General features: G+C 45.2%; 2 protein-coding genes across 2 annotated transcripts in view; one reads left to right on the top strand and one right to left on the bottom strand.

Moving 5' to 3' along the window:
- The window catches only part of LOC122396877 (zinc finger CCCH domain-containing protein 14), an 87,704-nt gene extending 79,101 nt beyond the window's left edge, over positions 1–8,603 (bottom strand). The window contains exons 1-2 of the mRNA XM_043395608.1: positions 7,833–8,603; positions 5,349–7,768 (exon numbers count right to left, since the gene is read on the bottom strand). The gene's annotated coding sequence lies outside the window, so the exon portion shown is untranslated. The remainder of the gene's footprint in view (positions 1–5,348; positions 7,769–7,832) is intronic.
- Positions 1–18,693, top strand: part of LOC122396876 (A disintegrin and metalloproteinase with thrombospondin motifs gon-1-like) — a 91,316-nt gene that overhangs the window by 69,802 nt on the left and 2,821 nt on the right. The window contains exons 7-29 of the mRNA XM_043395605.1: positions 1,045–1,249; positions 1,612–1,819; positions 9,378–9,592; positions 9,678–9,830; positions 10,172–10,321; positions 11,246–11,400; positions 11,773–12,112; positions 12,365–12,453; positions 12,561–12,908; positions 12,995–13,167; positions 13,254–13,504; positions 13,577–13,952; positions 14,068–14,229; positions 14,352–14,492; positions 14,557–14,682; positions 14,754–14,924; positions 15,002–15,217; positions 15,746–15,937; positions 17,406–17,594; positions 17,675–18,000; positions 18,070–18,206; positions 18,292–18,482; positions 18,548–18,685. Of these exons, the coding sequence (XP_043251540.1) occupies positions 1,045–1,249; positions 1,612–1,819; positions 9,378–9,592; positions 9,678–9,830; positions 10,172–10,321; positions 11,246–11,400; positions 11,773–12,112; positions 12,365–12,453; positions 12,561–12,908; positions 12,995–13,167; positions 13,254–13,504; positions 13,577–13,952; positions 14,068–14,229; positions 14,352–14,492; positions 14,557–14,682; positions 14,754–14,924; positions 15,002–15,217; positions 15,746–15,937; positions 17,406–17,594; positions 17,675–18,000; positions 18,070–18,206; positions 18,292–18,482; positions 18,548–18,637 (4,604 nt within the window). The 3' untranslated portion in view covers positions 18,638–18,685. The remainder of the gene's footprint in view (positions 1–1,044; positions 1,250–1,611; positions 1,820–9,377; positions 9,593–9,677; positions 9,831–10,171; positions 10,322–11,245; positions 11,401–11,772; positions 12,113–12,364; positions 12,454–12,560; positions 12,909–12,994; positions 13,168–13,253; positions 13,505–13,576; positions 13,953–14,067; positions 14,230–14,351; positions 14,493–14,556; positions 14,683–14,753; positions 14,925–15,001; positions 15,218–15,745; positions 15,938–17,405; positions 17,595–17,674; positions 18,001–18,069; positions 18,207–18,291; positions 18,483–18,547; positions 18,686–18,693) is intronic.

Genomic DNA, 18,693 nt, shown 5'->3' on the forward strand with positions numbered 1-18,693 from the left:
GAGCTACCAAGCTATTCGATCTTTGTTGCATCAAAATTGAATTATCAAATCAATTGTGATGAAATGTAAGAGTTAGAAGCTCATTTCATATATTATTTGTTTATAAGAGTAACTCTGAATGATAATAACGCTTACACGCCACGTATGTACGCGAGTCTCGAGAGGAAAATCGATGGAGGATCGAGGAGGTAGGCATGAAAGGCGCGAAGGACATCAAGATGAATCGCGGACGTAAAGCCGTCAGAACGTATCGATTTCTCTCAAAGTGTCAACTGTGCATTCAATTAGACGCGTATAATGATTGCCTCGATTCCTCCGCGATACTTACAGCTATATCGAGAACAGTTGTGCTTTGTTTTGCGCCCGATCTCAAACTGGCTCCGTATGTGGCGCGAGACAAAGACCATTTTTGTCCTCTACTTTTTCCATTGGCCTGTGCGCCGAGGTCTAAATACGTAAAGTGTAAAAATTCCGATTCCCGACGATTCGAATCTTGACAGTTCGAGCCGCGAACACGCCGCGTTACAATATAACCATTGTCGACACATTTTTCCATTTATCATATTAATCTCGTGAAAGTAAACTCCCGCCCCGTGGATTTTACTCGATCAATTTAAACGAGCGTTGCTTCGTCCCGGGAATGATTAATAGTTTACGTCCGCGACGGGACGGAAGTCACATTTCAGACAGATCGAGCAGAACGCCCGTTCGCATAGATGACTTCATTGCGAGCTAATGCCCGAGATTTTCCAGATAGAATTAATCGAGAAAGCGCATAAATCTTCGTCAATACTTTCCTACTCGATATCTTCGTTAAATTGTATAGGAAAACGCTCTCAAAGAGTATCGAAAAGTACAATGAATTATATGACAGGATAGTATGGGCCATTGAATCGCACAAACGTTTCTTCTACGACTTTTTTCCTATCGGGACAGAGCTGAACCCTGTGCATGACCGAGTTATTAAAATTACCTTTTATAATGAGACCTTCTGCAACATCTAGCAACATCGGTCGAACTGTATATTACTTTTTTTCTGTGCAGATGACGACACCCCGACTCCAATTTTAGACGATGCGTCCGGCATTAAAATTTACGCCGATGGCCGATCCCACGAGCGCAGATCGCGCAGATCACTCACGGAAAAAACGTCTCTGGATCGTTCCCAAGGCGACGAGGAGTACGAGCGGTTCATGGAAGAGCGCGAGAGGCAACAAAATTTTTTACGAAACAACGACAGACACGAAAGGTGATACATATCTCTCTGCCCACATAGCGGTAAAAAAAAAAATATTTTGCAAAACGTCCTTCTCGACGTCCATTAATAATACTTAAGCCTCGAAATCGCCTCGAAATGCTCCGCCGTTCGGAACTAATCTACAACTTATTACGTTTTTTAAATAACAACGACGGTTCCAGAAAATACAAAACGTTTCCACGAGTCTGGAGAAACATCCCACAGATTGAACACGGTTGTTTAAGCTGGGAAAAGTACGAAGAAATCGGTCGAACTCGTTCTCGCGCGCGGCATTGTTCCGAAAAGGGCATCAAACGAGAGGACCATTATTCACGGGTGTCAAAGACTAAGAGCAGACCGTTTAAAAATTGCAGATACTACTCCGTGGAACGCAGACGAAACGACGCCAGCGACGAGGATAGCCAGGACTCGAAAATGGAATCGGATCCCTTCGTGACTTGGAGACCGCGTCGAGCCTTGCCGCGTGAATATTTCATCGAGATCATGGTGGTGGCCGATGCCAAGATGGTGAAGTACCATGGCAAGGCTTTGTTCAGCTACATTTTGGTCCTGATGAGCATGGTAAGCATCCTCTCTCCTATACAGGGTGTTATCCTTAACGCGTCTACGATATCTCCTACGAAATAAACTTTACAGCTTCGAGGAACCTCACGAGTATCATCGATACAGCAGAATTTAAAAAGAATCTTTTCAGTACTGAGAATCTATCGAGGATCGTTGACGAATCGAAGAACGATAAATGACATTCTGTTACCGTTTCGACGAAACTAGCCTCGCGCTGTAAATCATGGAATATACGCGAACGTACCGATAAGGAAAATGGCGAAGCGCGGACTCGACGACGCGGTACACCTTGTATAAGAACACGGTATTTATTGCACGGCATAGGCCCCGTCGTTCGTTAAGAAAAAAAAAAAAAAGAAACAAAGCACGAAAGACCGTGTGGGTGTATCACTTTGTCCGAGCACGGTTTCGGTGAAGGAAAAGAGAGGAGCGCAGATACGAGGCGAGCAGGATTAAAAGAGCTGAGGATCCTCGAAACAGCAGCGGCTGTGTTCGTGGGATGATCGATCTTGTAAGCCAGCGGGATCTGTCGCGAGCATTAAATATTATGCAAATGTTCCTCCCGCGATCCTAGTTAATTTCGGTTATCGAAAAGGTAGCGCAGGGGCTCGGGGATCCGTGGCTCGTCTCCCGTGGCGACTACCTGTGGCACTGATTTAATTACTGCCTCGAAATGTAATAAATACAACAGAAAATTCGTTGCGTGGCCAAATTGACAGAAATAATCGAATCGTTGATCCATGGGGGACTAAATAATTCGAGAGCCTGTTACGACGAGAATGCACGATTTACAGATACAGTGGAGCCTCGATCGTTGCGTGTCGGCGAGAGGACAGTCGCTGAGCAACTAAAGATGGAGTCTGTGGTGGGGATAGAACTACCATGCATCGGATTGGAGCGAAATTCCTGCAATAAACGAGGTTCTACCTATAAACGAGGTTCTAGAGTCTCAGAATCGTAAAAAAAACGATCCCCAAAGGACCGTTTGGAGCCTCGAAGGCGCAAAGTGTCCTTAGGCGTAACATGCTCGGGTGAAATTAATGAATAGTTTCGTTTTCGCGCGAGTTGTCCTTCGAAAGGGCGCGGGTCATTAATCATCTTTAATTAGCGGCGGTGTACAGTCGAACTTTACGGGCGAAATTTCAGCAGCGGAACCCCCGGTTGACATAATGGACGTCCCTTGTCGAGGGGAATACAATCTGCCGACGAAGGTGGACCGTGTTTCGCTCTGGTCTAAGATAACCACCGGTGCGGATTCCGTCGCGGACATTTAGAAGCCGTATATACCGAGGGCATAAATTTTGAACGGCGACTCTGCTCCTGCGTGGCCGCGAGCGGCGCACAATTCATCGTCGAAAGAATAGAAAGTACAACTTGCACCTTGGGTATTATAAATCGTGCGGTGCCGATACGATCTACCTGGCTACCTTAACTACCTTTAACGCGACGTTGACATTTCGCTCAGAATTGGAGCTCGAATTCAATTCCGCGAGCGGTCGCTTCCATGCAACGCGTATATCGTAAAGCAACCGACGATGGAAACCGAAACCGTTCCCGGTGATTGCGGAATTAACGCCTATGACCGTCGAGGTTCCAGCGTAGGCAGCCGCGACCGAGCGTTAACAGATCGTTGTCGGAATCTCTGCCGGTTGTAAATTACAGAAGACAAAAGATTGACCAACTTCGCGAGCAACAGTGTCACCGAGTCACGGCTGGAGGCACGGGGGCAATTTTTCCACGGTCGACACACCCTTATTGGTTTAACACTAGAAAGACTGGAACTTAGTATATACCTATATTGCCCAAAAGCAGTCAAAATGACTGCATCGTGAAAGACTAACTAATGTGTAAAGAAATTTGTTTAAAATTAATTTTTAATATTATGTTATAATATTATGAATTTAGGGCGCAGAAATAAAATAAACAACTTGTTAGAACAAGTATCACTGCATAAAGATTCGAATAACAAGTACTACTTTAGCTTATTGAGAAACTGCAATTTATCAATAGGTCTGGGTTAGGTCTGGGTTATGTCTGGGTTAGATCTGAGTTAGATCTGAGTTATGTCTGGGTTAGATCTGGATTAGGTCTGGGTTAGGTCTGGATTAGATCTGGATTAGATCTGGGTTAGGTCTGGATTAGATCTGGGTTAGGTCTGGATTAGATCTGGATTAGATCTGGGTTAGGTCTGGATTAGATCTGGGTTAGGTCTGGGTTAGGTAAGCCCAAATCGACAATTTATCATGTACTTGTATGTTATCATGTGTTGGTAATTGAAAAAAAATACAATACAGAGTCGATCTGGTCATATAAGAAATTTACTCAATTCAATAATAAGAGTCATTTGATTATTTAAAATTTCCCAAGCAGTCAAAATGACTGCTTTTGGGCGATATAGGTATAACACATATATATATACCGGAAATGAAGGAGGGGGTAGGTAACTACAATTATTAATAAACGCATTTATATGTTGTGCAAAAAGTCAGAAAATTCTAAGAAATTGTGTCATTATATACATAATTGTTTTTCTAATTGAAATTGAAAAGCAGTCAAAATGACATCCTTGGGCAATCTAGTGTTAATGGCTGCTACGGGGAACCGATGATTGGACTGGTGGCCGCGACTATGGTGGCAAAATCTCCCGTGTGGTCCAAAAGAGTGTCTCTAAAGTCCTTTTGGGGGAAAAGTACAGTTCAAAGAGACGATACAAGTGCAGTGGAAAACAGATTTTACAGAGCGTTAGAATTCTTATCTTTACGGACGTATCGAGACGCAAACTCGATCATAGATATTGGATCGATCGAACACAAGAGATAGTGTCGCATGGACGATTAACGGGCTGTTGGTTATTTCAATTCCCTGTAACGCGCGAACCCGCGGTACACGACCAACCCAGCTCATTTGCATTTCGATCAGTTCGTTGCAGAAATTGGAATTTGCATTGGAATCAAACAGTACTTTACACGGCGCGAGATCGATCCGGTTGTACGGTACATTGTAGGGTAATCGATTATATAATTCGTCGATAGTACGGAATCTTTAAACAGAGCGTAACGCTCGCGATCGCCTAAGCACGTGGGATGTGTCCTACTAAATGGGCTTCGTGCACCACCCGGTACACTTTTCCCATTGGCGAACAGCGACCCTGTAATTTATGCCTGTCGGTCTGGTTTTGCAAGCGGCGCCTAGTAGACCCAGGAAAATAGACTACGGAAAGGTAAATCCGTTTCGAGGCTTGCGCGATCCACGACGATGAGATCAAAAGTGCGAGTTGAAAATAAGATGAAATCCGAGGACGGAATGCATAAATCTAAAAGTATCGGTGAATATGCAAGGTAGATCATCTTGAGCCAACAATGTTGCACCGTAGCAGCTCCATCTGTTATTTGATTATGCCAAAAATAAGATAGCGCATGTATTGGCTGGAGCTGAAACGATCTATTCCTAGTACCACGATCGGAGGAAGATCTCCGTGTGACTTGTACTGTACATCTTTCAAAATGGAAAGTTTGTAATCACTCACCCCCGGTTGAAGAGCAGAGGAATCCAGTTGCTCGACGTGGATGGTGATTTTTGGGTCCGGAAGATGGCTGGTTTATGTGGGCCAAGCGAAGACGGAAGAGGTAAAGACGACGGGCAAGGAAATCCGATCGTCCCTTGATAAATGAATGATTCATGTAATTTGACGGTTAGCCTCGTCATTGTCAACCAGGTCATTACCATCCAGTCGGTTGCACATCCCACGCGATTCGGACCACACCTCAGAAGAGGGCAACATCCCACGGAGCGTCCGGGACTCACTTTCACGTGCCCACGCCCGTCATTCATACGACGATTCAATCAGCTTTCCTGGCTATCGATCATCCTTTTGATATTCATGACTTTTTTACGAATCGATGAAATCTAATTTGACGTAGCGTCGAGCGCCGTTTGATAAGTTGAGTGGCCATCGTGATCCGTTCGATAGGTAGCTTTAACCGTACGATTCTTTCATTGTCGTTTACAAGTCCACTTTCGCGGTCTCCTTATTGTCATGAGACATCCATTCAGAAAAATTGTTCACCGGGGTACAGTGAACTCTCGATTATCTTCAAAGCTTCTTAACCACGCGTACCAAATTATTTGTTTTCCTTCGGGTTAGACGTAGGTTTGTTCCTCTATTCCAGATTATTGGCTGCAAATATTGATCCCTTGCGCATGATTTGTTGCTTCAGCAGACCGGCAGGGAATCGATTACGAAGGGAAAACACCAGAACTTGCGCCAGGGTTAATAAATGACCAAACTTGTTTGAACAGATGCAGCGAGGATTCATTGCTGACTCGCCTAGTATTACTTCCTGACACGCGCAAATACTCATCCACGGAGATCATTGAAATATTTTACAAGTCAAATTACGCGCCTGGGTAGTGTTTTCTAAATCACAATAATTCAATTTTAAGAGTACCTGCGACAAGATCTGAATAAACACGTTCGGTTACAAGTGGTCGCTAAAACGATCAATTTATACACAAAAAATATCGCCTCCCAGTCGACTTAATGACAGAGTGGATCTACCCGAGTGGCTAGACAAAAAAAAAACCGATGAGCTTGTCAGGTGGAGCATTAATCTTTTCTAGAAAGTCGGGACGCGGGTGTTTCGAGCCACGATTTCCCACGCGAGAGTTTCCCGCCACCGAGAGTTACGCAACAGCCTCTTCCGCGACCGAAGCTCGCGTTTCGACTTTTCGACGCGCCGGGGCTATCGAATTGTGCCGACTTTTTTATGCCCCCGGCGAGATAACCGTCCCGCGAGGGTCGACAAGTGCATCGAGCATAAATTTCTGTCAAACTCGGTCAATCGTTCGACCAAGTTGAACGCACGCGTGGTCTCGTATTGCACGATGCACGCGGCCCGGCGATGCAGCGCGGTAGCTACACGTAATCTTATCACTCGGTCGTAATGATACTCGAAGCTGTAAAACGTAATGGTCTTCGAGATTAACCGCTTAAGTGATTCTTTAGGGTGAAACGTGTCCGATGTAACTCGAACCAAAGGAATCCCTCCCCGACTATCTTCGCTGTTGTCGTGATTTACGACCTCCCTATTTTTTCCCCCCAAATCAAACGAGCTAGATACTTCAACTGTGTCAAATTAGATTTCGATAGCGCCGAATGTATTTTCATAGTTTTTAACAAGACTGAAGTTCCGATCCTGGAAGCTTATTCGTGAGTCACGGTGCACAGAAGTATTTTCGGATGCAGAGGACGTCGCGCAGGATGCGTGACGCAATTAGGTACGTCCTGTTCCGTCGAGGATAGAGAAAGAATCGAACGGAGCCTTTGTCTATCCGTGTTCGAACTTTTTAACGTTCGCGATATCCACCGATTGTTCCCGACGCGTTTTCTCCCGCGGTAGAAGACACTGACACGATTTAAAACGAGACGACAGCTCGTTTCTAATCGGTAGCGCCAAGTATCCCGTTTTAGCAGACTTTCCCTTACGTATATGGATTCCCGGTGGCCTCTCGCGGTGGTTTGTTTGCGCAAAAATGCATGAAAATCGTCGATACCGGAACAGGACGTCCGAAGTGTCCAGTAAAAAAAGAGAAAAAAAGAAATGGAGGCAGTTTATCTACGCTGACACGCGACGAACGAATGGCGACTGGAGGGAACTTGCGGCGAGGACGTTAATAAACATTTTTGCCGTCTGTATAACCCATTTAACCATAATCGTAGAGTGTGGGGCAGGATATGAACGGGCACTCGAGCGCAGCTACGTCGCTTATGGATGACCACCTCCATGGAAATGAAAAACTTGTCTCTTTGCGCGCGTCTGACATTGCGATCGTACGGTGACACGATTGAATTGCCGCGTTTCTCGGTCGATCCCTCTAACCGGTCCAGTGAGACTTCTTCTGGAACCTTTTTTACGGTTTCATCCCAGTCGATCGATCCCCCCGGCTCTAAAAGACCAGTACAATCGTTAAATTTGTATTTGGAGAGTCCCAAATGACAAAAGAATACCACCTTCCGTTTAAGAAACATCGGAGGAACATGTAATTTCAATAGAGAAACGACGTGATCTTGAGAATTCTCGAGCACGATCCCTGTTCCGTGCGTCCTTCCTTCCGATCGACCATTCACCATCGTTTCGAAACGAAAACGGTGAAAAAAAGCGTGGAAATCCGTCGCGTTGACCTGGTAAATCGCGCCACGTAGTCCGAAGTGCAAGGCGTTTGCGTTTAATCAATCAATTACGGGCAAATAGCCGTTCTACGCGGGCGAATCTGTTGCAACCACTCTATTCCCGAGAGCGAACTGTTGGGGAAACGCGTACGAGTGACACATCAGCCCGACGAGGCGTTGCTCCAATTGAATGCATTAGGGCCGGTTCGTTTCATCTAATAAAGCTGCCTTGCGACTCATTGTTCACGGCTAATCGTTCAGACGAAGATTTCCTGACACTCGCGGCAGTCGAGAAACGTTCCTACGTTCTTTCTTCTCTCGATCTTCAGCCTCTGAGACTCTTGGAACCTCGAATTAACAAACTTGAGGGCATCTTCTTTCTTCAGGAACTGTGTTACCACTCACTCTTTCGCACCCTGTCCCGATCGAGTCGGTTCAGGGTCCCAGGGGCCCCACGTGGAGGTGAGGTGAGTGGATTTGACCGGAGAGGGCCCGCCAACTTCACCGAAATTCCCTGCATCAGACTACTGCCGAGACAGCAAACCAAATATAAGGGAACATCAGCTACATCGGGGTTTTCGACCTGGCTGATCGCCAGGAAGACCCACTCCAGTCTTTTGCCCCCAATTGGAGGGTCGTTCGATAAGTGTCTTCTAAAGTGGACCGAACGACCCATCTCTTTTTTACGAATGAAGAGTTTAACCAACCGTGGAAGTATATTTTTCTTCTCTAATTTTGAACCTGCCATTTGTCATTAGGGTCTCTTCGAGAACGTTTGGAAGCGACCGTTCCAAACGATCGTATAAAGTCTCTATCGCGCTGCACCGAAAACAAATCGTTCCTGGTTCGCAGAAGGAGCGGTTCGAATTTATGATCGGTACGGGGCGTCTGGCGGACCCCACAAGTTGTCAGTGGGGTTTAATTTCCGTTTCGCGCATTAACGGATGCATATTCGTCGGACGAGCAGTTAATAAGCGTGGACAATGATTTTTGCAAACCAACTCGATCGCGTCTTAATGAAGCGTCGAGGAGAGATACGAAGGAGAGAGGCTGGAGAAGAAAAGTACACGCACAGGGTGAGAGGCAGGAGGCGGAGAAAAAAGGACAACCATGCATAAACAATGCCAAGACACAGTGGACTCTTAATTAGCGTCGTGTCTCGCGTCCCAAAACCCGTCGTCCGATCTCTGCGGAACGAATCCATTCGTCGGCTGATAAACCGTGCTGGATGCTACTTTTCGATCACGTCGCTTAATTTCGCGCTCCTTTTCGTCGGTTTTTAATTGCACGGACAGTCTTGATCAGTCTTCGCGCGAAGAAACAACAGGAAATATTTAATAAGTAATTTCGTTGATGTTCCTCAATCTCGATTCTTCTTTTTTCCAGGTTTCACGGATCTACAAAGATCAGTCGATTGGCAATCCCGTGAGCATCTCGGTGATGAAGATCGTGCAAACGGACGAGGTGTTTGCAGCCAGACACACTGGAACGGAAGGATTGTCGGCAGCCGACATGCTCAAAAGGTTCTGCCGTTGGCAGAAGAACAACAATCCGGACGAACCATCCCCCGAGCACCACGACATCGCTCTCCTTTTGACGAGGTACGCGGACATCGTTCGAAATCCTTTAAAAAGCTGCTCGATTCGCTAGGCCATCGTTCTGCAGCGTTTCGCGAATTGCTTTCAGGGAAACTCTGTGCCACAATCCCGAGGAAAGGCGCTGCGACACGTTGGGTCTGGCCGAGCTGGGACGAATCTGCTCCCCGGTATCCTCCTGCGCCATAGTTCAAGATAATGGACTGGCTGCTGCGTTCACGATTGCCCACGAGATCGGTCACGTGTGAGTGAAACTATTCCGGGTGGCGAAAGTATTCGAGCTGTCGTAAATAAACGACTATATCGGACGAGAATTAGTACGCAGGGTGGTCCAGGCGACTGGTACCAGCTGGACCACTCTATAAATATTGTTGCCCGTAGGGAATGTTTTGTTCCGAAGTTCCTTTCCCGTGCATAGGATCGCGTCGAGCTTCTCTCATACCTCGTCCGATATTATGCAAACTTTTTACTGCTCTCGAAGCTGTCTCTAGATTCCCCCTCGCGCGTCCTGGTACCCTGAAACGTAATATGTTACGATTAGTATATTAAAAAACAATTCAAAGCAGCGAATCTTACGAATTCCAGACTGAACATGTCGCACGACGACGACACGAAATGCTCCGAATACATGAACTACTCGGGCGGGCACAACATCATGTCCAGGATGCTAGACGACAACACCTTCCCCTGGGAATGGTCGAAATGTTCCAGGCACTACGTCACCGAGTTCCTCGAGTGAGTCAGTTATTACCTTGACGGGCCAATAAACATTCTGAAAAGTGGTACGCCGACGAATTGACCCCTCTGCCCACCGTTTAGACTTCGTCTCCTTCGTTCGGATTTACTTTTTCTTCGTATCGCGTGTCTCGAGTTTGTTTAAATAAATTTCGCTTCTATTAGCGCGCCGAGTCTGTTTCCTATCGCGCCGAGTAACGAACCGCTTTGGGTATTTTAACGCGTTCAATGACTTGGTACGAGGCTCGTTATTCTTCAGGTTCCTGGATAGTTATATCCCGAAACCTGATACGAAAAATAAACGAAAAGCACGTTTCTCCGCTGGTGTCCTACCGTACTTTATCCAAAATTCGCATTAGTTTTTTCCAAGCTTACACCAGCGAATTCCAACGATTATTTGTTTTTGCAACGTCTCCCTAGAGACATATACAATTCATTAAATACGTGACCGCCGCTGCATAATCGCCAGATTTTCAGAAGGTATAATGAACAACATCAGCTCGTGGATCGCCAGTCATTACCCTCTTAGGGTTCCAACTCGTTTTCATTATGGAATTTGGTGTCTCATGAATATCCAACCATTGGGTAGATCGACGTCGATTATCATGCATTACCCTTTTCTCAAGATTCGATAAAATGGCGCTGCCTCTTGGCCAATCCAAAGGACCGTCTTAAGGGTCATTTTTAGACACTTTTTTAAAAAGTCCAAAGTAAACAGGCGTCGACGAGTTCGGTCGGATCGGAAGACAAGGAGACGGGAGTTTTTCTGCAACGGCAGAGGAACTCCCGTCGACTCGTCGCTTAGGAATCCGGTCCCGCTGGATTCTAAACGACCTGCACGCTCCGAGTCCCATTCGTTTCCGACAAAAATTTCGTCCCCCGATGATACGGAACGATCTTCGAGCCTGTCGAAATTTGTTTCAGAGCCGGCCACGCCAACTGCTTGCTCGACGAGCCCGATAAAATAATGGAAAAAGAGGACGTGAGCAGACTACCCGGCGAGGATTACTCGGAGAACAAGCAGTGCGAGCTCGTGTTCGGACGGGGGTCCAGGATCTGTTCCCACATGGACAAGGATGGTAAGTCGCGCGTTTTCGTACAGACTATTCCTAATCAACGAGTTGCCCCCGACTTCTCGATCTACAGCGAGTAGAAGCATCTATTTGGTCGAAGATCTTACAGTTTGAACGAAATCACTAAAATTAGAGGGATTTAAAAGACGAGTCTATCGTATAAAATTTTGCGTTGTTCGACACGATCAATTCGAGCCGCGAAGATTAACTTGAACCGATAGTTATCGAGGTTCTGCCGTCTAGCGTCAAGATCTTAAGCAATGGAAGAACTATTTAAGCAAACGACAGGCTAAGAATTGAAACAAAAGAGTCGTATAACGGATACAGTGCTTAAGAATTGAGATAAACTGAGCGGTTGGTTGGTTATCGGCCAGGCAGTGTGCAGGAGATTGTGGTGCACCGCACCGAGGTGGGATGATCCTGATCAGTGTCATACCCAGCACATGCCGTGGGCCGACGGAACCGCCTGCGGCGTCAACAAATGGTGTCATCGTGGCGAGTGCGTCTCCCGTAGGAATCTCGAGCCGGTCGATGGCCAGTGGGGCGAATGGGGACGATACGGCGAATGCTCGCGAACCTGCGGCGGCGGCATAAAGAAAAAATACCGCGAATGCAACGATCCGCCCCCGCAGAACGGTGGCAATTACTGCGTCGGGGATCGCGTCAGGTACCGCAGCTGCGCGACCAAGGAATGCCCACCGGGAACCCCGGATTTCAGGTAATCGATCTGGAATCAATTTGGAATTCGAGTTAGCAATAAAACAACGGTTTCGAGTTGTGACCCTCTTCGGAGACGAGTAAAATGCAGTTTCCTCTGAACGCCTCGTTTCTTATTACGAGTAGTTTTACATATATTAATGCAACACCGTGCCCGAGGAGGATCACAAGAGACAGGGCGTCGATTAACCTAATTATCGTCTCAAGCATGATGACCTTTTCTATACCGACCTAACTTTGATCCGTTTCGCAGGGAACAGCAGTGCTCGCAATTCGACAACAACAATCTGAGCATACAGAATCTGACCGAGGACGTCAAGTGGCACGCGGAGTACACCAGGAGTAAGTAATTCCATCGGTAACAAGTGTCTCGTAAATACAGCGGCCCCGCTGAACGTTTCTAGCGTCTGGAATTTCCACGAGCGACGCTTCTGCTCTTCCTGTTTCAGTATTGCCGCAGGACCGTTGTAAATTGCACTGCCAAGTGGAAAGTAATCATTATTACAAGCTGAGGGACAAGGTGATCGACGGAACACCGTGCGGACCGGACACCTTTCACGTGTGCGTGAACGGCCTCTGTAAACCAGCGGGATGCGATCACGTTTTGAACTCGACGGCGGAACTCGACACTTGCGGCGTATGCAAGGGCGACAATTCCACCTGCCAGAGGATCACGGGTACCTACAATGACACCAAGTACGGATACACGAGGGTGACCAAGATCCCAGCAGGAAGCAGCTACATAGACATCAGACAGCACGGTTGGAAGGGATCACACGACGATAGCAACTACCTAGGTACAGGATCTCCGAAACGCAACCCTTTCGCTTATAAAATGACAACGTCTCCTTCGTTTACGCCTACTCAAAATCGTTTTCTCTAGCTCTGAGGCTCGGGGAGGACGGTAAATACATACTGAACGGCAACTACATGGTGATGCACCGAAAGGTGATCGCTCTGGTGCAATCCGGCATCACCATCGAGTACAGTGGACCCGAATCGGTCGTGGAGCGTCTGAATAGCTCCAGACCGATCGGCACGGACTTAATTCTAGAGGTGAGTTCTGCGCGATTGAAGGTATTGTGGTTCCTCTGGTACCCAGTAGGAGAGGCGATGGACCTAAGATATTTCTTTTCTTTCAGGTGTTGTCGGTGCCGAACGAGAATCCTCCTCAAATCACCTACGAGTACACCGTGCCTAAGAAGATCTTGAACAGCTACACGTGGATTCTGAGCAACTGGTCGGAGTGTACTCACACTTGTCAGGGCATGAAGTATCGTAGAGCCGAGTGCAGGAGTACGGAGCACAAGGATGTCGTCTCCGACGACTACTGTCGCGAGGAAGAGAAGCCGCGCGAGGAGAGCCAACTCTGCAACAATCATTGCTCTCTGAAGTAAGTCAGAAATAAAATCTTAATGTAACTTTAACACGATGATAAAATCTTCTACGTACCTGATTTCTCCAGGTGGCAAACGACGGTATCCGAGTGTTCCAGTCACTGTGGCCCAGGTACACGCACGGTGACCTCGAAGTGCTTCCAAGTCCTCGTCAACTCGAACTATCCGCCGCGTCCTATACACGCGCGTGCCTGCGCTCATCTTCAAAGACCCAACGAGATAGAAGCCTGCATCGGTCCTTGCGAGAACGTCCATTGGAATTACGGGGACTGGGGCAGCTGCAGCGTTACTTGCGGAAGCGGGGTCCAATACAGAACAGCCGTTTGCGTGCACTCGAACGGGAGACCCGTGTCGGAGGACAATTGCGCCAGCCAGGAGAAGTATCTCAAGAGAGTGTGCGGCCAGGACGCGTGTCCCAAGTGGGATTTCGTCAAGTGGACTCCCGTGAGTGGTTTTCGCGACTATACAAAAATTTTAATGGGAGATGCTAACTTTTTAACGAAGCCTCGATCGACAAATTCGTGTTCTTGATTTCTTATTTTGGTCTCTAAAATCGCAGTGCTCGGCAACGTGTGGCCCTGGCAAACGACAACAGCAGTATTTGTGCCACGTGGACAACCGAATTGTATCTCACAGCGACTGTGGCGAGTCGCCGCCGGAAGTCGTGGAGGCTTGCAACGCTGGGCCTTGCGAGCAATGGAAATCCGATGCCTGGAGCCCGGTATATACTTAAATCAAACATTTGTTACACACATGATAGTCGACGAAACTGTTATTTAATACATCTGAGCTAGAATTTAATTTAAACTGTATAATGGGGGATTCGACTTGTTCGGTTTACAGTGTTCAGTCACTTGTGGTGCAGGCGTGAAGCAAAGAAAAGTAGTTTGCGAATCCTCTGATGGGACCATAAGCAACAAATGTTCCTTTTCTGATAAACCGGAAGACATCACCACCTGCGTGCTTAAGCCCTGCCCAACAGTGGTGCGTTGATTATTTGCTTTTAATTGTAATACAAAACGTAACTACTCACGAAATGTTATTGCAGGCCAACGCAACGCCAATTAAATATTCTTCCGATCCACCGCACGAGGAACCTTCTCAACAGGACAATGAAGTCGGTGACATTACGTTCCGTTCTGGATATCAATGGGACGTTAGATCGTACAAGGAGGTCAGGATTTTCGTCGTAAAGTTGTATCATCTCGAATCTAAAAAAATTATAAAGTTATGTATGATTTCCAGTGTTCCAGGCCGTGTATCGGGGGCTATATGTACACTGGGGTAAAATGTGTCTCCATTGAAACGGGAACCATTGCCCCCGACGACTACTGTGACAGAAAAAAGAAACCGTCAACTTCGATTCCTTGCAATCGTCATCAATGCCCAATGTGGAACACTGGCGATTGGAGTCAGGTTAGCCACGAAATATTGTGCAAAAAGAGAAGCTGTGCTTTACGTTACTGACTCGTTCGAATCATTTGTCGATATAGTGCGACGTGGAATGTGACACGGGATTCCAACATCGACAAGTGCGTTGTCAGAGTCCGCAGGGTGAAATTGTACCGGACGACAGATGCCACAGCAGTGAAAAACCGGAAGTAGTGAAGATATGCCGGAAGAGCCCGTGCGTGACCGGCTCCACGAACAGGAAAAATCGACTGGAACCGAACATTTTTCGAAAATGGAAAGTCTCGAACTGGACTTCCGTAAGTATTACTTTCCCCGCACAATATTTCTCACTGTATTGCAGCTTTGTTACGCTTAAATAATTCAATCGTAACCGATTACCTTATATTTACAAAATTCGTATTATCGTTGGCAACCAAGCACTTTTGCCAAATCGGAGTGTCGTGAAAAATTTAATTCACCTGTTGTCTTACCTACGAATCTTCTGTCGATGTTGTGTACCTTCACTCTCATTGTCGTTGAAAGCTGTTTTATATTACAGCATGCGAACAGTTTACTTCGTGAGGATGTTAAACGTTTTCCGTCGATGTGCGTAAACATTTAGGCTTTCTTATAATTTAAATACTAATTGGACGTGTAACGGTACAGTTAAGAAGGCGAGAACAAGACGGTACGAATCAGAGTTGATTTTTACAAATTAGTGTCACGAATAACCGGAAGTGGACGAGTAAAAGAAAATCGATTCGTTTAAGCGTGCTTACCGGAAGTTGAGGGCTGTTCGGAGGTTGCCATCTGTCGCAGTTTGGTCGAACGAAAATGTTTTACAGTGCTCGAAATCGTGCGGTAGCGGACTGCAGAGGCGAAGGGTGGAGTGCACGATGAGGAGGGGGAACCACGGACCGGAAGTGACGGTTAAGGACGAGCAGTGTTCGAGGCTTGGCTTGTCCAAGCCAAGATCGCAGAGATCCTGCCGACGCGTTGCCTGTGACTATATTTGGCAGGAAGGCGCTTGGTCTGAGGTACCTTCATGCCTCGCCACTATGATCTATCGATCACGTTTTACATCATCGCCTGCCTCTTCTTCATTTTGTCGCTATTTCCACCCGGAATGTTTTTTCGTTCGATCCTATCGCTCGGCTTATCGATGGATGCATCTTTCATTCTGGATTATCGCTAAATGAAAGGCGTGTAATTAAATAAATAGGGCATGAAATTCTTAGTCAAAGTTCTGATGCAGTTCTAAGAACTGCATTTCCAAACTTGTACACGTTTCACCTAAGAATATACATTTCTACTTGTTTCACAATTATTACAAATTCACCCTATCAAGCTTAAATAGACAGGAATGTAAAATGATCCTGAAAACACTCAGCAGAAATCATTTTAGAGTGCATTATTGGCGTAGATTCAAGTTTAAATGAGCCCTTTAACAGTGGCACCCTCTGTTGCAACACCGCGTAAGTTTTATGCACTCACACGCCAGTGAGTAACCAAATTGCAGTTTAAAAACTTAAAATTCAATGTCGAGAATTTGTTGTTTAATCAATTACGATGCAATATGACCAACCCCAATGTATATATACGCCTTTCGCATTGAAAAGGTTATAATTTAACTTAAAAATGTATCACTAAAGGCTATCATGTTTCTTTCGAATTCATCTATAAGCTTTTTATTTTAAATTTGTTTTAAAATAAATTCATTGATAATTCCATTCTGTAATCTAAGGAACAGTACAAAAAATGATCGAAGTTGGTTGTTTTCAATTTTAATTTGAACTCACAATGGACAGAGTTATATCGTTACACCAACTTTAGTCATTAAACGGTTTTGGTATGGTTCCTACATGGTAGTGATTAATTCTTAGACACAATAATCCAAATTCTACTTTAATGTACCTAATAATATCAGAGTTCTGCAAACATTCCTTGTTATGAGAATTTTTAATTTCTGTAAGAGATAAACTTGCAGATATAATCAGGGAAGTTTGTATTTCATCGAATTATGCGTGTGAAAGAATGATATTCATTCTATTAACACTATTAACTCGTGTACAGCACTTATTGAATGGGTATGCAAATTGAATGATTTTCTTCATACAGTAGTTCCCGTCATACAGCATTTTTGTCACACAGATTATACTTTACTGACATTTTCAAACATATTATTTATTCATGAACAGTGCATGGGCATGAATTTATTATTTTTTCTGCATGTCAACAATATATGTTTCAGGTAAAAATGTTTAAACAGATGAAATTGTTCATTGTATTATTTACCACGTACTTAAATTGTCACAAATTTTGTTAAAATTCTTCCTTTTCCTAGTCTACAAAGATCCATTTGACCATGTTATGTGGTATTTGATTCCATGTAAAGAAGGAAAGAAATTAACAAAATAAAGTGAAAAGCATAATAGCTCGACTGTTCCCTAAAAAATCACTTTGTTAGTAAGAATTGCAATGAAAATCAGGCAACTTTGTTTAAAGTGTTCAGCAGAATGTGGCGAGGGAATTCAACGTCGAACAGTAACATGTCATCGTACTAATCGATATGGATTGATCGATCCAAGACCCAGCGACAACTGTCCACTGGATCAAAAACCACCCGCTGAACAGACCTGTAAATTACAGGAGTGCGACGACAAGTATTTTTGGAGCCCTGGCCCATGGAAGAAAGTGAGCCCAATTTAACAAGTTGAAATAGTTTTTAATCATTCCCTCAAATATTACGTGACTGAAATGAATCGAAATTTTAGTGCAGTCACACGTGTGGGCAAAAGGGCCGCCAAACGCGAAGAATATTCTGCCGCGATAGGTCTGGCAAAAGAGTAGCTCGAGTTAATTGCCCTATCGAATTTAAGCCACACAGAAAGCAAAAGTGCAACCAAAGAAAATGTTATCCACTCTCTTGCCTCGAAACTAAAAAGTACTTTAAAGCTAACAAAGACGGCGAGTACACTTTGATCGTGGGTGGAAGAAGCATGTCGATTTATTGCCATGGAATGTCAACTTCTGATCCAAAAGAGTATTTGACATTGCCAGCTGGATCTCGAGAGAATTACGCGGAAATATACGATAAGAGGCAAGTATCTAGATGCACTTCAGCTCAGAACATCAGAAGTTATTCTCTACATTATTTCGTACATTTTAGATTAATAAAGTATCAAACTTGTCCATACAATGGACAGAGAAACGATAGTTGTAAATGTGTTACCGATGCTGGAACCATTTCCGGTAAAACAATGTTCAGAAGAGTAAGATTCGACCCTATCAAGCTTTATATTTTAGGTAAGATGTTACTTATTTAGGTCGCCATCTTAAACATTGGTCTCTTTTTTTTTATATATGTTACAAAGTATATTGTATCTTTTAGAGGACGATTATACATTCTCGTGGACAAAAGGTGCAAAACGCGTCAAGTATGGCGTGGCTGGTGATTGCTACAGTCGTGCCTATTGTCCCCAAGGTCGTTTTAGTATTAACTTAAGTGGAACTCAACTGAAACTATCGTCGGACGTTACATGGACAGGAACGCTTGGAGTATCAATGGAAATTTATAATATTGTAAGTAAAGCATATAATTAATATCGTGCAATGACACATTGTATGTTATTCAATTGCACCCTCAGAGCAATCAGCATATCACGGGAAAATGCGGAGGTTACTGCGCCTTTTGTAGCCCGAAAATCGGATTAAAACTAGATGTTCTACCACCCTAGTTCGAAATGTACGGAGCTTAATAATCTCTAGATGCCTGTGGAGTACAGGTATGTAG

Source organism: Colletes gigas, unplaced genomic scaffold, assembly GCF_013123115.1.
Source record: "Colletes gigas isolate AHSC1104 unplaced genomic scaffold, ASM1312311v1 Colletes_gigas_Sc00008, whole genome shotgun sequence".
Lineage (NCBI taxonomy): Eukaryota > Metazoa > Arthropoda > Insecta > Hymenoptera > Colletidae > Colletes > Colletes gigas.